The sequence below is a fragment of the Diadema antillarum genome, unplaced genomic scaffold (assembly GCF_040938485.1).
Source record: "Diadema antillarum isolate AM-2024a unplaced genomic scaffold, OU_Dant_1.0 seq00000510_RagTag, whole genome shotgun sequence".
NCBI classification, from domain to species: Eukaryota; Metazoa; Echinodermata; class Echinoidea; order Diadematoida; family Diadematidae; genus Diadema; species Diadema antillarum.
In genome coordinates this window covers 418,438-439,767 of record NW_027271464.1, presented here as the reverse complement: position 1 = coordinate 439,767, position 21,330 = coordinate 418,438, and the positions used below count along the sequence as shown (strand labels likewise).

Genomic DNA, 21,330 nt, shown 5'->3' with positions numbered 1-21,330 from the left:
ATGAGACAGCAACAAAAAGATGTCTATTCAAATTCAATTAGTCTGTGTAGCTGAGAACTTAGGCCTATATGGCAGATATTGATTTCACACTATATGTCAGGTGAAAGCCAGAAAGATGTTTATGGGTATATGACATTTTTGCCCTTGTGCTTCTTGTCTCGGGATTAGTTGAAGACTTTGTCATGCATTTGTTCTTCTTTAAATTCCTGTGTTTCATCCATTTTTTTTTAAATTTATTTATTTGTTATTATTATTTTATTTTATTTATTTTTTTTTTTGGGGGGGGGGGTTAGGGAGGGGTTGATGCAGTGCAATAGGTTATTACCTATGGAAAAGAAAGACCTGTGCTACATGGGTGACCTTTGTTATATTCAGTTTTACAATTTCGTGGGATTATATCATGTACTTTTTCATCATAGTTTGAACCACCCACAGTATAATGAAATGTCCCACAATCTTTGCCCAAATCAGTCCAGCAATTCAGAACGAGGATTCTTTAGACATGTACTACATTATGTAACCATCTCATTGACTTGATAACAAGGGCATCTTGTATTCCTGGTTGGTTTTCCATATAGTAATGACCAAAGAAAACACAACATATTAAACAAAAAAACTGGCATGCACTGAACTAAAGGCACACGAACATTAAGTAGCAGGTGCTCAAAATCGCAATCTTCGCTCCGAATCGGAGTCTTCACGCTCCCCTTTCGGTGTTTGTTGCGCTGGTAACGGCCCCCGATGAGTGTGCTGATACACAGGAATTGAGTCATTGGCAGAGCTTGTCCACTGCTAATTGGATTTGTGTGGAGCAGAGGAACAACAACACATTGCGCCTGCTGTAGTGTGGCATGCACTTAATGTGTGCTTCACAAAGTTATGCTCTCACATCATTCTTCAATGAGTTTTCTCTCCCCTTTTTTTTTTCAATGCAAGAAACATGACACATACTGTTCCCATCCAACACCTCCCCGTCATCCTGTTGCACCTACAATACTCACAGAAAAATACACACATTACCGTAACAATTTACACTGAAGATTAACTTCTTGTTTTTATCATACATTGTGGCTGCCATGAGGTAACCTGCCCACCAACACAAATTGATATATGTGGGACTGAGGTGAAGGATTCAATGATGTAAGAAGTTTCAAGGAGCATAATCATGGAAGTGAATATCATTCTCCAAAGTCAACACTACTCATCAAACATGCATATATTAACCTGAACTTTTCACTTCATCACAGCAGTACCGGTACAGAGAGTCCTTAAAGTCAAATTAAATGGAAGTTTTTTTGTTTGTTTTTTTCTGAAGTCACGCGGTCATCTCACTACAACCTAATCCATCATATTATTAGCCCACTAGGTCCTATAAATGCCACTCAAACCTGACTCACATTTAATCTCATGTCTTGATTTGCAAAGAGGTATAGCCACTAATTGAGCCTTTCTGTTAAGACAATCTGCAGCACTGTAATTTATTTTTGATCTTAGATCTTAATCTGTAAGGCTGTAGTTGATGTCATAAGAAAGTTTTTGAGGCCAAATGAAGACAACCGCAGAGCAAAAAAAAAATTTGCATAAAATCCACATTTCTAACATTATTTCATCACCGAAACATCACTGCATTTTTTGGCGCAACATCGTTCATTTATTCATCACTACGTGAGGACGGTACATAGAGATGAGCTCCACATTCCAAAGTGATTACCGTACTTATTTATTTTCCCCTTTTTGTACTGTTTAAAACCTTTTATTGATTTGAAGCATGTCATGTTAATTTCCTAACACAGCATGCATTCCCTGAAGACTGCATACTGTATTGTGGCATATGGTCATGTGCTTGATGTTCATGTATTATTGCAAATGCCAATGGTTGGACTGTTCGCATTTGGCCATTGTTGTTTCTCCCCCTGTATACCCCTGCCCAATCTGTATATTACCCTGCATGGATGGTATGCCAAATATTGCATAGTTGCTGGTCTGGGGAGCATGAAGGAAATATTAGATTATGAGCAAAATTTCGTATACGGGAGTTTGCTGTCATCTCCCTTTGCTGCATTTGAGTGAAAATAATATGTGATTCAAAAAATTAAAACAACTGATTGAACAGAAGTCATCATATGCAAACAGATGGCTTTAATAGCTAAGAGCACAATTGACCTGAATTGTTACAGAATTGTTTCTTCGCATGCCCAAGAGAAAATAGAGATTTGTTTGACTAGAAAGGACAACTAAACAGTTTGGCAGGTATGAATGCACTTGAGGGACGATATTGAACAAGGAAGAGGATGGATTTAAATAGAAAGGATTCAGAAATGTTGTTTATAGTTTATTTTTTCTCTTTAAGTTAATGATTCATGCTTGTTTTGCTTGTTTTGCATGTTGTCTACTTCAATCGGCTCTTATATCAAGAACATTCTTATTAGTTGTGAGTGGTTTGGGGAGTAGGCCTATATAGTGATTAAGTCCATAGCCAAAAAAGAAATTATATCAACAGGATGTACTCTGAGAGTTATTATGTCAAAGCGTACGGAAATGTTAACTTTGACCATGAAAGTTACAGTTCCAAGAAATGTTTGCCAGCATGTCACATATTCAAGTGACCCTCACTTTTCAATTGAAAAGCCATTGCATTGGCATTGAATGTGAACGTGCTACCATTATTCATTAATTTGCATAGAGGAGGGTTACATCCGCATCTACCTGCGAGGAAGACCGGTGACCTCATACCTCCCATCCGACGTGGAAGAGTACGACCTCAACGCCAAGCACCCTGCTCCGACGGAAAAACTCAAGCTGGACTGGGTGTATCCTTTTGAGCAGCACTTAACAAATTTATTGATCATTATAGGGAGATGTGTCCATGCAATGTGTTTGCTTTTATTTGGTTTACCGTTTGTTTGTTCACTGTAAAGGCATTATTTACCATTTGCAGATGAAACAAAAACCCAGCTTTAGTGCTTCAAAATATTTCTAAAATGTGAATTAGGGATAGAAACAACCAATGTGAAAATTTAAATCAGTATAATCAATGTAAGTATTGTTAAATATACAAAATGTGAACAATGATTATTATAAAATTGTTTCCAGAATAAACCGTCTATAGTTACGGTTTATTGAGAAAAATTGTGATATCTCCGTACATTTTAGACATTAATGCAAAATACTTGTTTGGTAGGATGTTATGTGATACAACTGACCTACCTATATGCGTCAAATGTGATAACTTGAACATTTTTTAGATCACTGCTCCCAATCATCAATGGTAAACAATGCCTTTAAAGGAACCACACTCAGTGAAGATAGTTTTGTCCAGTGCATGTTTGGCACATGTACATAGGGATACTAAAGAGGGGACACTACGAGGGAAAGACAGTACAATGTGAAACCAAAATTGAACTTCCCGGTCTACTTTCTATTTTACGTCAAACAATTGGGGTGAAGCTATTGCGATGCAAACAGTCATTGCAAACATAGCATATGGTCCTGGGCCATCACTTTTCGTTGTAGTCATTCGCCACAAGGCCGCAGCGTGCAGGAAAATGAGTTTGTTTCTGGCTTGCTCCTCTGTTTCTGTAACTTATCCTGCTCTTTAGAATTTCTGCATAGGAGCAAGAATAGCATAATAAATGCTGATTTGTGACTAACATCCATTGTGTGCCAAAGTCTTACAATGGACTGAGATTGCGTAGAGTGTGGTGTTCCAAATGTGCAGATGTTATTTGATGATGCAAAGTTATTCATTTTTAAATTCCATCTCTTAGCGTTTTTTTTTTTTTGCATTATTTTTGTACTGTAAATTAATGAGAAGAGAAATGTATGCTAGAAAAAAAAGTCCAGTCTTTTTCCTTTATGCTGTCCTCTGACCTTTGAATGATGTACAGTTAGAATCACATTCTGTTCCTCTAGGACTGATAGCTTTCGATATAGCGATGATTGCTTTTTTTTAGCAGTTTATCTAAACATGCTCATTGACACATGATCATCATGCCAAGTGGAGATAGAATTCCACATTCAGTGGGACGCTTGGGAGTATGGAGAAAAATATTTTTTTTTTTTTTTTTTTTGGGGGGGGGGAAGAAAAAAGAACAAAACAAGGAAATTACCTTGAAGAATATTTGCACAGTAAAGAGTAACCATTTCATTTTTCTTTCTTCTGCATTTCAATACAACTTCACACTAATGGAAGTGCACCTGAAAAGAATCAATGGGCCATGCAGGTAAAGTACAGTTAGCGGTGGACCGAATTAGTCCCTGGGGTAAATAATAAGACCCGAATTGATCCAGATTTCTGACAAGTTTGAACAGCACATGAGTCATCGGACGTCATGTGCGCCTGTCTGTCATTTCATTCAAAACTTTTTAAAGGTGGGGTAAACTTTTTAATCTGTGCCTACCCAACGTGTTTCTGGCTTTGATATCTCTGACTTAATTTTGTTGACATGGTAGTGGGTCACTTATGTTTCTATTTATTTTCTTTCAGTTCAGACAAAACTTTTCCCAGATGCATTACTATAAAAACATTTAGAATTAATAATGTTTGTGAATGTGTTAAATATGATAAAAAATTAAAGGTTGTGATATGTGTCATTAGAGGAGTTGTGTGCATGTGCTCTTAGTTTATATCTGTAGACCGTCTATGATTTATCTCAAATGAGAGTTCTCATCTTTGCGGGGAAAAAAAAAACACAGACAAAAGTCTTATATAAGGGATTCTGGTCATTTCATTCAGTGTTTTTTGGTAGGGGCTGGAGACAGTGATTCTTAACCTGTTGAAGACTAGTCCTGAATATACTCCAGTTAGTGTCTGTAAGAAATGTGTGTTATATAGCAAAAATAGCTTGGCCCCAGTGGGTGAATGGTATCAGGGCATTATAATCAAATCAAGAGTTGATTGGGAAAAAAGTATGTCAAACACTATTTGGTCCTTTTCATTGAACATTTATACAACTGAATGGTGTATGAACCAGGCATATTTTGGATTTGTTTGTTAGTTTTGTTATTCAATTTGAATCATCACTCTTGTGCGTTCCGGGATTACCCCACACCCATATTTTAAAATGCTTGGTTGAGGATGGGAACTTAGTTCTAGATAAACTTTGATAAGCTATAATTTTCATCCTTTTAAATTTGCAGTATCTTGTGTCACATGATTTTGTATCTGAACAAGACATGCTTCATTCAGAATAGTGGATCCAATTAAGTGTGTTATCATTCTACTCTATGTTTGATGCTTCTTGTAAGTAGGCCAAAGAGAGGAAATGAACAGCCAGACAGAATCCCAGTGTCCCCTGCATTGATGCACAGATTTGCTGTGTCTGGGTATGCAGTGGATGTCTGAAGTAAATGAAATTACACGTCTTACATTATACCTAGGTCCTTGAATTACTGGTCTGTGTAATCAGATTACACGGTACACCTAATTCCTCCTCTATGTAGGTTGCCGAAGGTTGAAGCTTAGTGTCCATAGCCAGTGTACGTAGGTATGCCAGTATGAATAGTGGTTTTAAGGGGTATGAAAGTAGTCCCCTAGAGAGAATCATTTGAAGGATAGGCAAATAACCCTTTGAAAAAAAAAAGAGACGAAGAAATTTGATATTATTGTTGTAGATATGATATTATTGTTGTAGATATGATAATGAAAAAAAGTTGTATGATTATGAATGGAATGCATACCATTGGAAACTTCAAATAAGACCTTTGTCAATTAATGAATGTTGGTCATTTCGAAACTGAGCTTAAATTTATTTTTGCAAGGACTAACCCGAGTTGAAGTCTCCTCCCAAGAAGTGCTTACTCCTTGACTGTTTTTGAGAGGAATGAACAATTCACATGATACTGTAAAACACGATATTTTCGCAGCATGAAATTTTTGGCGAATTGGAGCCGACAGCCTTTTTCGCAGCATTAAATTACGTGAGTTGCCTCTAACATTCAATGCGTATAGTGTAGACGAGAACTTTCACATGCATTTTAATGTCGCGAATCTTGGCTCTTGCAAAATTCACAAAATTTAAATCCATGTGAACATTCCTCATTTTACAGTATGTGATATCAGTAGATGCAGACATTTATTTCAATGTAGGACCATTTTTTGAGGACTGTTCTAGAAGATTTCAAAGGGAAAGGAGAGGTGATTCTGTATTTCAATTTGTAAAGAAGCCCAGTTATTTCAGCAAAGTGAATGTGGTAGATTACCCAAACCCTACCAAGCATCAAATATTATTCTATGGCTGGCAGCTGTGTTCAAAACTGTCCCCTTGTCCAAACTCATTGTCTTTCCTCGTATCTCATTTTTGATGCCACCATTCATTATCATAATAGCCAAACCGGGTGACCGTTTCATTAATCTCGCCAGCAACTCCGGCCAGAGTGTCCAGACCCTCCTGACCCATTATGGAGCAATTTACAGGAAGGGTGGGGTGGGGTGGGGTTGCCATATCGTTTGATGATGCAGGCTAAGAGAAGAGGAGAGTGGGGGAGGGGGGTAAGGGAAGCCGGGAGGGGAGAAAAGGGGTAAGATAGGTATGTGGGGATGGGGGAAGAGATAGGAGGGATTAAAGGAACCTTCAGAAAATGCAGGATAGATTGGCAGGACGGATGAAATATTAATGTCTCCCGGAATTGTTTCGCCTTGCGATTTCAATATGTAGGCCTATACCGGCTTCACCGCCGGATGGCACGGCTGGTCTTCTAGATTGGGTGATATTGGCAAGATTATTTCCTCTGCATCATTGACTTGCTCCTCATTCCATGGAGTAATGAACTCCCATATACCGGTCTGTCATTCAAGACAAATAGGAATGGTACATATAGGTGATAGGGTCAGGCTGTCCCTCTCTTGATTGCTTGATATTGGATAATTCTTTGTGATGAAATGCTACCATTGCATTCAGTCTATTTGGTAACAGCTAATTATGCCATTTTTCCCCAACCAGTATGTTATGATAAAGGTTAGTTTCAGAGTAACCATCTAATCACAGAATGAGGGTGTTTCATTATGTCTGTTTTATTTCATACATCTCAAAAATATAAGTGGAGCCCAGGCATTTTGAATATGTTTAGACACATCAGGATAGAAATAAAGAAGATGATGAAACATCAGATTATAACTGTGTAAAGAATCTGATTACAGCCTTAGGACTCCTTGAATGCCCACAACGATTTATGATAGAAGAAGAAAAAAAGGATGAAACAAAGAAGACATACAAGAAAATTGACCAGTGAAAGTATCTGCTGTGAATTATACTATACCGTTCATCAATATCAAGTCTATCAGTATGAAATTTTAGCTAAATCCAAATGTTTCACTTTCACTGTTTCAGAATTATTGCTTTTAATTCCTTGTATGTCTGCAAAAATGATTTTAATATCAATAATGATAGCCCGTGTGGATGTTCAAAAATTTGATCATAATTAATGAAATAAAACAAATGGGTGCCAGCTAACTTGCCCTGATGGTTGGATATTTTTTAATCATCTTCTCCGTATTGCTTTTATCCGCTTAATTTCGTTATGGATCCCCTCCCTTTCTACCCCCCCCCCCCCCCCCCCCCCCAGGTGGTAGATGATCTTCAGCATGATCATTATTGCACAGGGCATCACACTGTATATCACCATAGGGTGGGTATGTTGACCTGTACACTCACTTATGCTGGTTGGTGACAGACAATTACTTAATTAGTTTACTGCTGCAAAGGCCTGATGGATGCATATTTTGTTATATGAATATATTTATGAGCTGATATCGAGTGCATGTACATTGGCAGGTTCAGTAACTGCCCTGCATTGTGGTCGTCTGCCACCTCTCAGGGCTATGATGTGTGATTGGCTTGTAGTCGTGGTATCCTTGGATCCCATAGCTAGCCAGATGTACCCTGATATAAAGCCTAAGGAAATGAAATTTGAATATAACAAGATCTATGTGGATTGAGTAGATGCTGCAATATTAGTAAAACGCATCAGTGAAGTTTGAGGAAAATCAGACAATAATATGTTCAAACGTTATGAATTTTAGTTGCCATTATCAGTTTTTGATGTCACAACAGGACAATGATATAAAGAAAATAAAAGAGAAAATGTCATATATTCTCAGCTAATAGTAAAGATATTAATTGACTTTATCTATGTGTGAATAACAGTCTTATTTAAAAATGATATGTAGGCATGAGATATCGTATCCTCTTTTCAACTTATTATCAAGTTTAGAGTTTTCTCTGTTATTTTAGATTCATAGACTGTCCTGAAAAGGTTGTAGGAGTTCCTTGTCTAACACATACATTTTCTTCTTCCCCCAACTACTGTGCAAGTGATCTGATAGCGTGGTGGTGTAATAATTTCCCCCCTGCACCATTGCTGCATGAGGAATAAGTAGTGACAGGGAGGGATGGGTTCCTCTAGAACAAGTGCTTTGTCAGATGTTGGTTGTCTGCTCCTCCAGTTAGGGAGATGATTAGATCCATTAAGTGGTGTATGCCCAGCTGATGATACCCCACCACTGCTGGCTCATCAGAAAAGTTGATGAGAAAATTGTGGTATTATCTAAAGTAAGTTTTTCTTTTATAAGAGGACATAATTACATCTAGCAGAATCCGCAGTGAAATTTTTCAAATGATTGGTCAATCCATTCAAAAGTTATGCATTTTTAAAATCATTGCTTTATAAATCCTTGTGCCTTCATCGCTGAATACTGCTACAACCATTTGGGATGTAGCAGCATTGGAAAAATGTAGAAACTATGAAGAGAAGTAAGCAAAAAATGATTTTTTTTTTTAAATGAAAAGTATGCATTCCCTTATCACTGACATTTGTCAAAGGCAATATTATCCCCCTGCCTTCTGAAGGATGTAAGTCGAGGCCTCTTTCATTATCCTAGAAATATTCATATAATAATAATAATAATAATAATATGAACACTTGTAATGCGCCGGTATCCATCATGAAAAGATGCTCATGGCGCAAGAAAGAGAGGCAGAGAGAAAAAACCAGTGAAAAGGAGGTATATATTATGTATTGTATGGACTTAAATTCTCAATGTCCCTGTATTGTTTCATGACTCTATGAGTACTAACTCTCGAAAATGAAAGGGTAAAAAAATGTAATTGTTTTTCTCAACTCTGAAGGAATATGGAAGTATTTTATATGTAATATACTGGAGAACTACCACAGTCAATGACCTCTTGTTACACGTTGCTCTGTGGATGATATTGTAGCCCAGATCATAAAATGAATCGTTAGCCATGATGTAATCCAGATTAATCCCACTTGATGGCTTCCTAGGCCAGGGAAAAATATTAATGATGCATTACTAATCCCTGAAGATGTAATTACACTGTGACCAGGGAGGTATGATATGTATTGTATCTGGGGAACAGACATATATATGTTTAACTCCCTGCCTGTAAATGAGGGCTGCGACATATTTACAGATATTGGCTCATTAGAGATGTGATAAAACACTGTGCATCCTTGTTTGAGTTGTATATTCCCCAAAGTAAGCAGTGTTTAGGGAAAATATGGCCTTGAGGAAAAAAATACAGCTCCTAAGCAAGGGACTGTCAAGTGTTATGCTGCAATGATAAATGTAATGTTTACACCATATGGTCTACATGAATACACATTATTTCATTCTAGCCCTGTCAGCAGCCAGTCAAATTCTTGAATCATAAGCCTACTACCTGACACGATGTCACTTCTCACAATCCAACCATTTTAATCCTTTCCTACATTAGTCATATGTATATGTATTTACAATATTCAATTTCAATTCAATTTTAATTCATTTTCATAAACCACTCACATGTGATACAAACACCCTTGTGGAGACACATACATTGTTTTGTATGATTACAAAAATTGAACCAGGTTGATGTTTACATGGAATGTTGTGTGGGACCCTGAAAATCGGTGATCAGTTGAATTTGTGGCTGTCAAATTGGTAACGCTGTTGATGTTGACCATCTTCATGTGGAGCTGGATGGAATATTAATGACTATGTGACTGAGGGAATATTTAAAACAACTTAACCCATTGTCTCTGACATTTGGCAACTCTCCATAGTTAATCCCAGTTGATGTCTGTTATATCTGCTTCTCACATGAAAAGGGTTAATCTGTTCGAAAAATTTTGCAGCAAATCCATTCCTGCTGTTGCATCTATTGTTGCTGATTCCCCAAAGCGCTGGTCAGTTCGAATCCGTCTGATGCACACATTTCTCCTCTGAGAAGCGTTTTTGTAATTTCATCTGCCTACAAAAAAAAAAAAAAAGACCCGAGATGGGAGGGAGACAATAAACGAAATATAGAAAAAGTTAACATGAGCGAGAAACAAGATGAAAAAGAAACATCTCACAATACTGTATGAGCTGAAATTTTCGCGTACAGATATTTTCGCGAATTGCTACTTGGAGGACATTATAGCGTGTTGTTAATTTCGCGTTTGCGAAGGTCTAACTGAATTTACTTATTAGCGCGTTGTTATTTTCGCGTGTTGTTATTTTCGCGGTTCAAAGGCGATTTGCGAAATTCGCGAAAATAAAACCACCGCGAAAATTTCAGCTCTTACAGTAGTAAGAATTTGATTAAAAAATGCAAACAAATGGAAACTGTCAAGAGAGATATAAGGTATAAATGAAAAATGGTTGCATTCTTGCTCATTTTTCATTATGATTTAAATAGTAAAGCATAAAGAAAGAGTAGCAAGCATGCGTAGTTACTAACCTTTACAAAATGTATGTGAGCCTTAACCAACTGTCGCTCCAGTTATGGTTATAGAGGTCGTGACAGTCGATGCAACCTGTACCTGCTGCCGACTGGAGAAATCGTGTACTTCATGGCGGCTGTCGTCGTCCTCTACAACGTCGAGGAGCAGCAACAGAGGCACTACCTAGGCCACAACGACGACGTCAAGTGGTGAGACTTGATCTTGTAATTTCAAGTCTAGAATTTATTTATACAATTTTAATCAAGTCCCAGGAACTAAATTTTTATGGTTTGTATTGTAACTTGTACTATTCACTGTTAGTGTCTTATAAGATTGGAAAATATATTCTTTTTCATTTCATCATTTTGCTGTTGATATAAAGATGCTTTGGTTTCAGAAGTGTCAAAAGTCTCTTATTTGCCAAAATTTCTAAACAATCCTTCAGTTAGCAACACAGTTTAGAAACTCACAGTTTACATTTCTCAAATTAGCAAGTTTTCATCAATTTCTTTCTGATTTTGTGCAAATGTGATGAATTTGACTTGTTCCATCAAGTCTTTGTCCAATAGGGTCCATAAGATATGAAGTGAAATTCTGAGTTATTTGATGATATCAAGATTATATCTGGAGCAAAAATTTTCCCAGGACCTGGAAGGATTAGAATGGGGTTTGCCCACCACTATCAAAGCCTTGAAGCAGTCTTTGTCATAAAGCTGTCTGAAATTGCCTCCAAGGTTACAGTGTATGGAGAACGTACAATGCTGTCAATTCCTCTCGTAGATTCTGATTGTGTGTTGAAGCAAGAGATCCACCAAAACCCATCGCTCATCAAACATGCAGCACTTTGTCAAGAGTTGGCTGCCTGAGCATGTTATTCATCACAGTCAATTGCGCCAGACTCGAGAATGTTTTGTTGCGGGCAGATAGAGGCTCTGAATGTTCAGACACAGTGTCATTATCCCAGAAATGTTCCTCCGGGGCATGGGAGCACTACGAGAGGATAAGCGAGACTGCACCAAAATTAGACTGTGCTGTCTTCTGCAGATCAACAGCCATGTCATTTCTGTTCTTTTGATGCGCAAAGAAATAATAACTGTAGGCAGTGAATATAAAGATAGCATTTGTGTGAAGATGTGAATGATCAAGTTTGGCACTTCCATTAACTGGCCCCTCCTGGCCAACTGTACTTGACATTTTCGACAGTAGGTATTTATCAGAAAGGGAAAATTATTATAGAAAAGAAGACAGAAAAAGAGGCGAAAGAATGATACATGACAAGGGATACTGGCAGAATTCAGTTTGTGCATTTGGTGTGGAGTTATTGAGGTTGATTGATTTGAGATGCTAGAGTTTGATGCAGTGCCTATTCAATGCACAAGATTGGAATGGATCTTCTTTGGAAAGACTTAATCAAAGAAACCTCATTCAAAAAGAAAATGTTCAATAGCTGCTGCAATGGCTGCATTAAACTTTTGCTCAATACCCGGTACATGTCAATCTATGCCTCTTGGTTGCTCCAACACAGCTGCCATTGACGGTTTCCTTTAATCCTCTTTTTAATAGCATAATTTATATGATGTAATGAAAGTTCATGAAAAATAGTAGGGTAATGTACAGTGCTGTTTATGTTACCAGCTGGGGGGTGTTTCATAAAGCTGTTCGTAAAGTTACGAACAACTTATGAGTGACTTGTGATCAGTTCAGATGTGCTATACTTATCAGAATTTCCATAATTCAGCACAAGAACTGATCACCAGTCACTCGTAAGTCGTTCGTAACTTTACAAACAGCTTTTATGAAACTCCCCCCAGGTACACAATCCTGCTCTGCAGAAAAACAATAAATATTTCAATGCCACCTGTTCAATATTCTACCAGCACTTTGCTACCAGAAAGGGCAAAGTGGAACATTTTTATGGGCTTGATAATGATTTATGTATAATTTTTTCTATCTCCGCCAATGTCTCGTGACATGTAAGCAGTATCAGATCCCTGTTTTTTTGTTTTATTGTGTATTTTGTTTCTTGTTTGTTTCTCTTTCCCTTGACTTTGCATCAGATTTGATTATTTGTGTATTATGTTGATTTTCCCCTTCATTTTTATGTTCTTGCCTGCAGCATTGCTGTCCATCCAGATAGTGTTACCATAGCAACAGGCCAAGTTGCGGGTCATGATCCAGATGAAGGAAAGGTACCCAAACTTTTTGTCACTTTTAGTTGCCAAGACGTGTCAAGAGAAATACCAGTATTGAGCAACATGTCTGTAATTTTATTAAATAAAGGAAGACACTGTTTAGTTTATTCAAATTGTTTGTCATGTTGCAATTATGTAGTCTCTTCTGGGCTTCTGATGGAACTTTTTGCTTGATTACATAACAGTCATTAACAATGATTTATGAAAACCAACAAGTATCATCAGTTGACAAATGATATTATTGTGGCCACTAGTGTGGACATAATAACAGCGTAACAGTTTTAGCTGCATGTAAAATGTGCTTGTAAGTAAGGTGAGGTAGATAATATGTGGTTACTCTCTATACAGTATCAGGAGAGTTGGATGATCTTGTGAAGGAGGATAGGGGAAGGGCTATTTTTCTTCCATAAATATAGGATCAAAGATAACAAAATAAACGTATTCGTCTCTTTTTGTTTTGTTTTTAATGTTTGTCCTTGTAGCCTCATGTGAGAATCTGGAACTCCGTTACCCTGGAGACCATGCATGTCTTGGGCCTGGGCTTCTTTGACAGGGCCGTGTGTAGTCTCAGCTTCTCCAAGCTGGTAAGAAATCAGATGCAACCTGTCAAAAAGTGCGGCAGAATACCGCAAAAGCTGTTATTTTTGCGTACAGGTATTTTCACGAATGAGGAGGTCACAGGCATTTTCACAAGATTTATTTTTGTGATTTGACATCAAGGCTATTGTAAGTGCTCTTGGGCCTGTGCATTTTCATATGTTGTTAAATTCATGGCCAGACAGTACTTCACAAAATTCTTGAAAATTAGACCTTTGCAAAAATAACAGCTTTTACAGGATACACTCATTTGCTTTTCTCTTGCAGGCCTCTGAAAAAAAAAGACATACCCAGTACTGTTCCATGTTTCTGTTCGTTGAAGGGTTTAATGGTATCGAAGTGATAGAATTCCTTCCGTGGTGTACACAGATGTGTCATTGGGAAAGTAGCTCACTTGCAAAGCATTATGGGAAGTCTGTTAGAGATGGGGTCTAATGGGAACTTCGAAATGGCAACTTGCATGGAAGGCACCTAGCAACAGTCGGTTACTGTCAAAGAGGATTTCCACTCACATTAAAGGCATTAGAAGAAGCTTCTTGATCATAAGAAGTTCCACCGAATATGTGTTTGTTTGTTTGTTCAAAATTGAACCATGGAAACAACAATAGAAAACCCAACAAACCGCAAATACAGAAACACTTAACTCTCTCTTAAGCCCACAGGTATGTCTGATTTGAGCAAAGCTGAATTACTGAAAAAAAGAAGAAGAAAGAAACAAAATGAAAAGTGTGGAAATATTCTTGTGGAACTTTAACTTGATCGTAAACCCAATCACAGTTGGGAAATTGCCAAGGCGTGCTGTTGTCATTTGTGGAGTATGATCACTCAAGGCCACAACAGTTCTAGGATTTGCTGTGTTCTGCTATGATACATTTCTCTGCCCACAATGTTGCACTGCAGTCAAATTTAATGCCTGTTTGAGTGTATCAGGGTGCATACACTGCATTGTCCAATAGCATCGCAGAGAAGAGAACATTGTACTGTCATAACTATAGGAGAGTGGGGTAAAGTGGTATGAGAGAGTGTAGAGTAAATGGTGGAACAGTGCTGTTAGTTTGACAGAGCTAGCTTGTTGAGCATGACTTTTCACAAAGGCTGCAACAATAGACATTGGCAGGATGCCCCAAAAGGAAAAGTTTTGTTCTTTTGTTTTTTTTCTTTTTTTATTACTGGTATTAAAAGGGGATAATTAGAGGGAAGATCTGTGTAACATGCCAAGTCCTCCTCATTCTCCAGGGGCTTTCTGAAATATTTTACATTTCTCATGACTTGTCAATGAAATATGAGAGCTTCACAGATTTGGGAATGATATATGTTTAGTGAAATGCATGTACACGCAAGTACATTTTATCTCCATAATCATTCATTAGATCCTTTCTGATTTAAGTATGAAAGTGTTGGCAGCCCATAATCGTCACAATAGTCAGTCAGACTTTACGCGACATGTTTTTCTGTACATGATAATTCCTCCCTACTTGTGATTTTAGTTCCCTTTTGAATTTGTGTAATTCTTCAACATAGACTACTTTGCTTTGCTAAACTTGTAGACTGCTGAAGCGTTGTACACAATAAGCGCATTATTGTGCTATTGTTTCATTTTGTGTCTTTTTTTTATTCCTTGATGCCTTGACTGTGATTTTACAGAATGTTGGACTCCACCTCGCTGCTGTGGATGAATCCAATGAACATGTGCTCTCACTCTGGGACTGGAAGAAAGAGAAGAAACTGAGCGATGTAAAGGTATGTGATTCCTTGAAGGAATGAGACTAGCCCTTTCATGTATGGTACACTCTGTCTGTATAAGGGATACATTGTATAAAGTTTACCAGCAGATACATTTGTGTGTCAAAAACCAAACCAAACCAAAACTAAACTAAAACAAAAGACCCAAGATTCAGTGTTGACTACCAATGGAATCACAAATGCAGTGCAGTCACAACCTTTGAAATGAAGCAAGTGGTGTGGACATTGATATACTTGTTTTTAAATTCCCTCCACACTTACTTTTTCATATGAATCCCCAATTCCTATTTTCATTGGAATGATTAAAGGGATTGTACAGTTTTGGTTGAGACCTAATTTCAGCTTTCTAACATTTTTTTTGTGAGATAATGAGAAACCTCTTATAAAATATGAAAGAGCATGTAATTCTATGAGGAATTCAACCTTTATTTGATGAAAATTGGTTTTGAAATGGCTGAGATATCCAAAAAAGAGCGATTCTAATAAAGTGTGGGACCCACACTTTGTTACGATTGCTTTGTTTTACTTTGTTTTTGGATGTTTCCATACAGGGGAGATCTTAAAGACAATTCTGTGCAATCATATGTTGACTAAAATAAATTGCTATAGGGTTATGATATCGTGGAAATTGGATTGTCGTTACAATAATCATATATGTGACCCTGCATCACAAAACGCACACAAAGTCGCCAGACATGAAATTTTAGTTAAGACCATATTCTGAAAGACCAGACTTTAAGCTTTCAAATGATGTATAACTCAAATCAAATGGACTTTCCTAATCTATCTAAATATCGTAAAGAAAGCACAAACTCAGGAAAAGTGTGAACAGAGAAAAGACGCTCTGAAGTACCGTGTCTATTCAAGCGCTAAATTTTAACCAAGCTGTGCTGTCTGTGCGATGAATGGGACAAAAAACAGGATGTAAACCACCAGAGTAACAACAATGAAGGGATTATCTGATTAAACTGAAATTGAGCATGCCTTATTAACACATTCTGTCCATAATTAATGCCAACTTTTAACCCTAACTGCACTGGGGGGGGGGGGGGGGGGGGGCTCAGAGGCCCCCCCTCGACATTTCGCACGATTACTCTGCAACATGCAATGCTCTCGCCGCGATGCTCCATGACTTTTTGAGTTTCCCGCACATTTTGACACCAAATTTGTGACACCTGGGGGTACGGCTCTGAAGTTACATGACTTTTTGTACATGCACGTGAGGCCAAAAATGGCTTAAAAATGTGATTTTGTGTACAAAGTCAATGCAAATTGATTTTTTTCACATGGTTCATATAAATATGCTTATTTTTACTCTCAATGGCTAAAATTAGTTTGTTTTAGGAGTATTATGCTTCAAAAAGTGTCTGTGACAAATTTTGTTTCAAAAAACAACAAAAACAAAAGGTCGAAAAAACAGAGAAATACATAAGAAATTCATGAAACAATAAAATAACAAGAAATTAATTTTGATACCGAATTTTTTTTCAAGTACATTTGCTAAGAATGCCACGAAGAATAATTATACCAAAAATGAGCACTTTTGGAGCTTTATTTACTGATTTAGATGAAAGATTCTGATTTCTCGCATAAATTATCATAATTAATCAAAATAAAGTAAAAGAAGACTATTTTGGAAAATTTAAAAACACGATCTTGTAGATTACATCGCACACTACCATTGTGCAAAGTTCCGCGGCGATCGTGCGATCCACGGCCGAGATCTTAAGGGGGGGCCCTTGAGGCCCCCCCCCCCGTCTTTCTGACGAGCTACCAAAATAGCCCAGTCTTTTTAGGGTTAAAGCAGTAGCATCATTCTTTCAAAAGTTATAAGAGTTGAAAGTGAAGAGTGTGTCCAAGATTTTTACGAAATGAAAAGGGGACTCTAAAGACACACCTAATCACACTATTCTACCAAAAATCTATTCGAGATATTAACTGCAAAAAAAACTTTCCCGCCCATTTTATGATCCCAAATTTTAACATAATGTAGAAGAAGACTTGCTCTTTCAGAAAATATGAAAAAGTCAAGATTGGCTAGGTTGACTCATTTCACCTATTTTCAGTCCTCACACAAAAGCAGTGTGTGTGCAACTTTTTGTTCGTTTTGTGGTGCACGGTCACATATAGTAAGTGAGGAGGTTCATAGAGAAGCCAATATTATCATGTCTGTTGAAATTGTGTCGGGATGTCGGCATGTAATGTGCAACGGTTAAGATACGATGTGCTATTAATGAATGCTGTGTCATATATTACCCACAATGCCCCTGTGCAGAGTTCCCAGGATCCTGTGCTGGCCTGTGAGTTCCACCCCAACATCGAAGAGCAGGTCATCACCCTGGGCAAGGGGCACATCCACTTCTGGAACTTCAGCACGGGCAAGCTGGTGAAGAAGTCTGGAATTTTTGAGGTAATGACCGCAGCATCGGCGACGTTGACCCCCAACTAAAGCATTTCTTCCCATTTGCTCACAGGAAAATTCTGGACCAGTTATTAATGGAACTATGCAATGTGATGTCGGCAATGTCTTTTGTTAGTCATGTTTTAATAGTAACAAGGAAACATGCGATGCACAGTCTATGGTAGTGTACATTTTAGTGTCTTGTTATAAATCATATTAGTACTTTAGCAATGATTGACAAATAATGTCATTGACAGGATCTTGGTTTAATAATAATAATAATAATAATAATAATAATAATAATAATAATAATAATAATAATAGTGGCTACTTGTATAGCGCACAGGTCCACTTTGTGTTTAGAAGGTTTTTGCTGGAGCATCCAAGTAATCTGAATAAAAATTAGCTAATCTTTAGCATTTCATAGCAGAATTTTATTTATAATTTTTGATGAAAAATTCATTGTTGTGGTTGCAAGTAAAAAAAGAATTGAATAAAAATCAATTCATTTCTGACCTAGAATTGTCCTTCTAAGGAACATTTTGGCAAGACCTCACCAAGCTTGTACAGGAAATGTTTATTAAATCGGAAGTTTCACTTTCAGAGAGCTTTTATTCGTTCCTGGGTACTTCATAATTATTACGCAGTTGTATTTGTGCATTCATATTCTTCAAAATCTACTTTGTGAAGAGTGCAAGCCCACATATGATGCACAGACTTGATTGAGTCATTTAAATTAGAATTATTCGAATAGTTTTAATTTACACACAGGGAATGTGTCATATGTGCCAGGAATAAAATGAAAGTGGATTATAAGATGATAAAAGGCTCTGGTATGGCAATCAGAAAATCTATTTGCAGAAATGCTGAAACTAATTTGATAGAAAAGCCGTACTTTGTGACCAGTTTATTTGATGTGGAGGAATATATGGGGGCAAATGTTGCAAAAAAAAAAAAAAAATGGTAGTAAATTACAGGCAGCATTTTAAAAATATGCCAAAAGATTAAACAAAAACAAAACATGCAAGATGGGGCCTACATTCTTTGATCATGGTACCTTAAAGCAGGAACACACAAAAAAAAGAAAAACAAAATGGCAGCAAACTCATACCGGTATTTCTTCCACAGCCCAAACCCAGCACCCACACACATATACCATTCCTGTCTCCCATGCTTTCCTCTTCCTCGCTCACGCCCCTTTAGCCCTTTAGTTGGGAAAACAGCTCGGCCCATCTTTCTATCGTGTCATGCAACTCTACTGTGCAAACACGATATCACGAGTGGTGGGTGGCCACGCCTCATGGGTTTGCCAACCTTTCAGTGGGATGCCTCTCTGGTCATGCCAGAAGGAATTCATACTTATGTTGTTGGTTTTTTTTTTCCAGCTTTGTATTTGCCAAGTCATGCTCGAACATGTGCCAAGGATAATCAGTGATAGAGAGATATATTATACTTGTGGAACATCATTCCTTTCCTGTTTGCAAACAAGAAAAAAAAAAAAAGAATTGTATTCTATATTGTCCTCGTGTAGATGAAGGCAAGCATTTCTATTCTGTCTATTGATTATGTCCCCTTTGTTTTTCTTGTGTTATAGATATGCGTGTGAATTTGGTATCTTGTATGTTAATAGTACATTTATGCATTCTTCTTTAAATGTCACTCCTCTGCCATTATAGTGTCCTTTCTTTTTTGGGTATTTGACATCCTTGACACTACAAATATTTATTTTGGTGGAAGTTCTCTTTAAATTTGATGCAGTGGATTTCAGGAATTTGTTACTGCAGCTATGCTTTATACTCATTTTTGTTGTTTGAACAAAAAAAAAGATACAAGAATAATATCTGATATTGTGATAGTGATGGTGTAAGTGTCACGTTTTTGCTCCGTCTAACGTCTAACGGCATGTAAGTCAAATAGAGATTCTTCAGCAAATTTGAACCACATTTTATTTGTTTAAAGTGTTCATTTACATATGACACTTATCTCATCCCTAGAGGAAGCCTGTGTGCACATGCTAAAGGAAATTTATGTGTCAGCATTTTCAGTCGATGTTGTTTTCTCTTCCACGACATGCATTTGCAGAAATACGACAAGCCAAAGTTCATGCTGAGTTTAGCCTTTGCTCCCAATGGTGATGCCATTACCGGAGACTCCAACGGAAACATCTACATTTGGGGCAAAGGTGAGTCAAATATTTGTCAAACATTAGTCAAACATTAGCCAAACATTAGTCAAATACTTACTTCTGATTTTTCAGGTGGTCAGACAGATCTGAAAGCAGACTGAAATTGTCAGACTCGTTTTCACTAACAAGTTTGGTTGATAATCTTATCAGAGATTGTTAGATCCATGTTTAGTTTTTAGAAGAAATAAGTTTCATGCCGTATGCTTTTTTCAAGCATGTAAGAAATTCCAAACATTTGTGATATTACCTCGTAGATTATATTGTTTTCACTTTTTAATTGTATATTGAGTTTCTATTCATTTTTGTCATAGCAGTTTTCATTTATTACAGCAATAAATCCATACCTGCCAACTGTTCAGTTTTAATCTGAATATTCAGATTTTTCACTTAAAGAAAGTGCATCAATTTCAGTGTGTTCTGATTTTTTTTTTTGGAAATATCTGTAATAGCAAAGTGTATGAAATTTATGAAAGTTCAGATTTTTGAATAATTTTTCTTTGTTTGTTCAGATTTATTAAGTCTCAGGGTTGGCAGGTATGTGAATGTGAGTTTTTGGGCCACAATTGTGGGAAAAGACTTGTGAGTTTCTCACACAAGCTTAAAGTGAGAAGTTATGTGTGAACGATTTTCTTCATGGCACAAGGATTTTTTTTTTATGCCTCCGCCACGAAGTGGTGCCGGAGGCATTATGTTTTCGGGTTGTCCGTCCGTCCGTCCGTCCATCCGTCCGTCCTTCCGTCCGTCCGTCCGTCCGTCCTTCCGTCCGTCCGTAATAAATTTTGTGGACAGGGTAACTATCAAAACCTTTGAAGATATCCTAATGAAACTTGGCATGTATGTGTATGAGGGGGTGAAGTTGTGCCTATCAACTTTTGGGTGCACATGGTCAAGGTCAAAGGTCAAAAGGTCAAGGTCAAATACGTAAAATTTCACTATTTCCTCCATATCTATGCAATGCCTGAAGATATTAAGAAGAAACTTAGTGTATACATGTATTACCCAATTAAGATTCTCTGGTGAAAGTTTTGGGTCATGAGGTCAAAGGTCAAAGGTCAAAAGGTCAAGTTAAAATATTAAAACTTCGCTTTTTTTCTCCGTACCTTGGAAATTGTTCAAGGTATCTTCATGGAACATAGTATATAAACATGTACTGACTGGCAGTTATTATCTAGAGAATCTAGGGTTCATAGGGTCAAAGGTCAGGGGTCAAAGGTCAAGTGCAACACTTCAAATTGTTACTATTTCCCTCACATTTATGTAATGCCAGCAATTTTTTTTTTTTTTACACTTGGTGTATGCATGTATAACCTAGATTATCTGAAAAGTTTCTTTTTCTCTTTTTTTTTTTTGGGGGGGGGGGGTGGGGGTTTGCCTCAAAGGTCAAAAGATCAAAGATCAAGGGAAAGTGCTGAACTAACTTTTTCCTCCATATCTCAGAAGTGGCTCAAGTTATCTTGAAACTTACTACATATTTATGCATGTTCTGCCTGACAGTGATTATCCTATGA

At 37.3% G+C, this 21,330-nt stretch overlaps 1 protein-coding gene across 3 annotated transcripts in view; it reads left to right on the top strand.

Moving 5' to 3' along the window:
* Positions 1 to 21,330, top strand: part of LOC139734108 (77 kDa echinoderm microtubule-associated protein-like) — an 89,001-nt gene that overhangs the window by 56,290 nt on the left and 11,381 nt on the right. For all 3 annotated transcript variants that reach the window (XM_071644922.1, XM_071644923.1, XM_071644925.1), the window contains 7 exons: positions 2,684 to 2,810; positions 10,764 to 10,913; positions 12,821 to 12,893; positions 13,379 to 13,480; positions 15,138 to 15,233; positions 17,512 to 17,646; positions 19,720 to 19,819. In XM_071644922.1, coding sequence (XP_071501023.1) covers positions 2,684 to 2,810; positions 10,764 to 10,913; positions 12,821 to 12,893; positions 13,379 to 13,480; positions 15,138 to 15,233; positions 17,512 to 17,646; positions 19,720 to 19,819 — 783 coding nt within the window. The remainder of the gene's footprint in view (positions 1 to 2,683; positions 2,811 to 10,763; positions 10,914 to 12,820; positions 12,894 to 13,378; positions 13,481 to 15,137; positions 15,234 to 17,511; positions 17,647 to 19,719; positions 19,820 to 21,330) is intronic.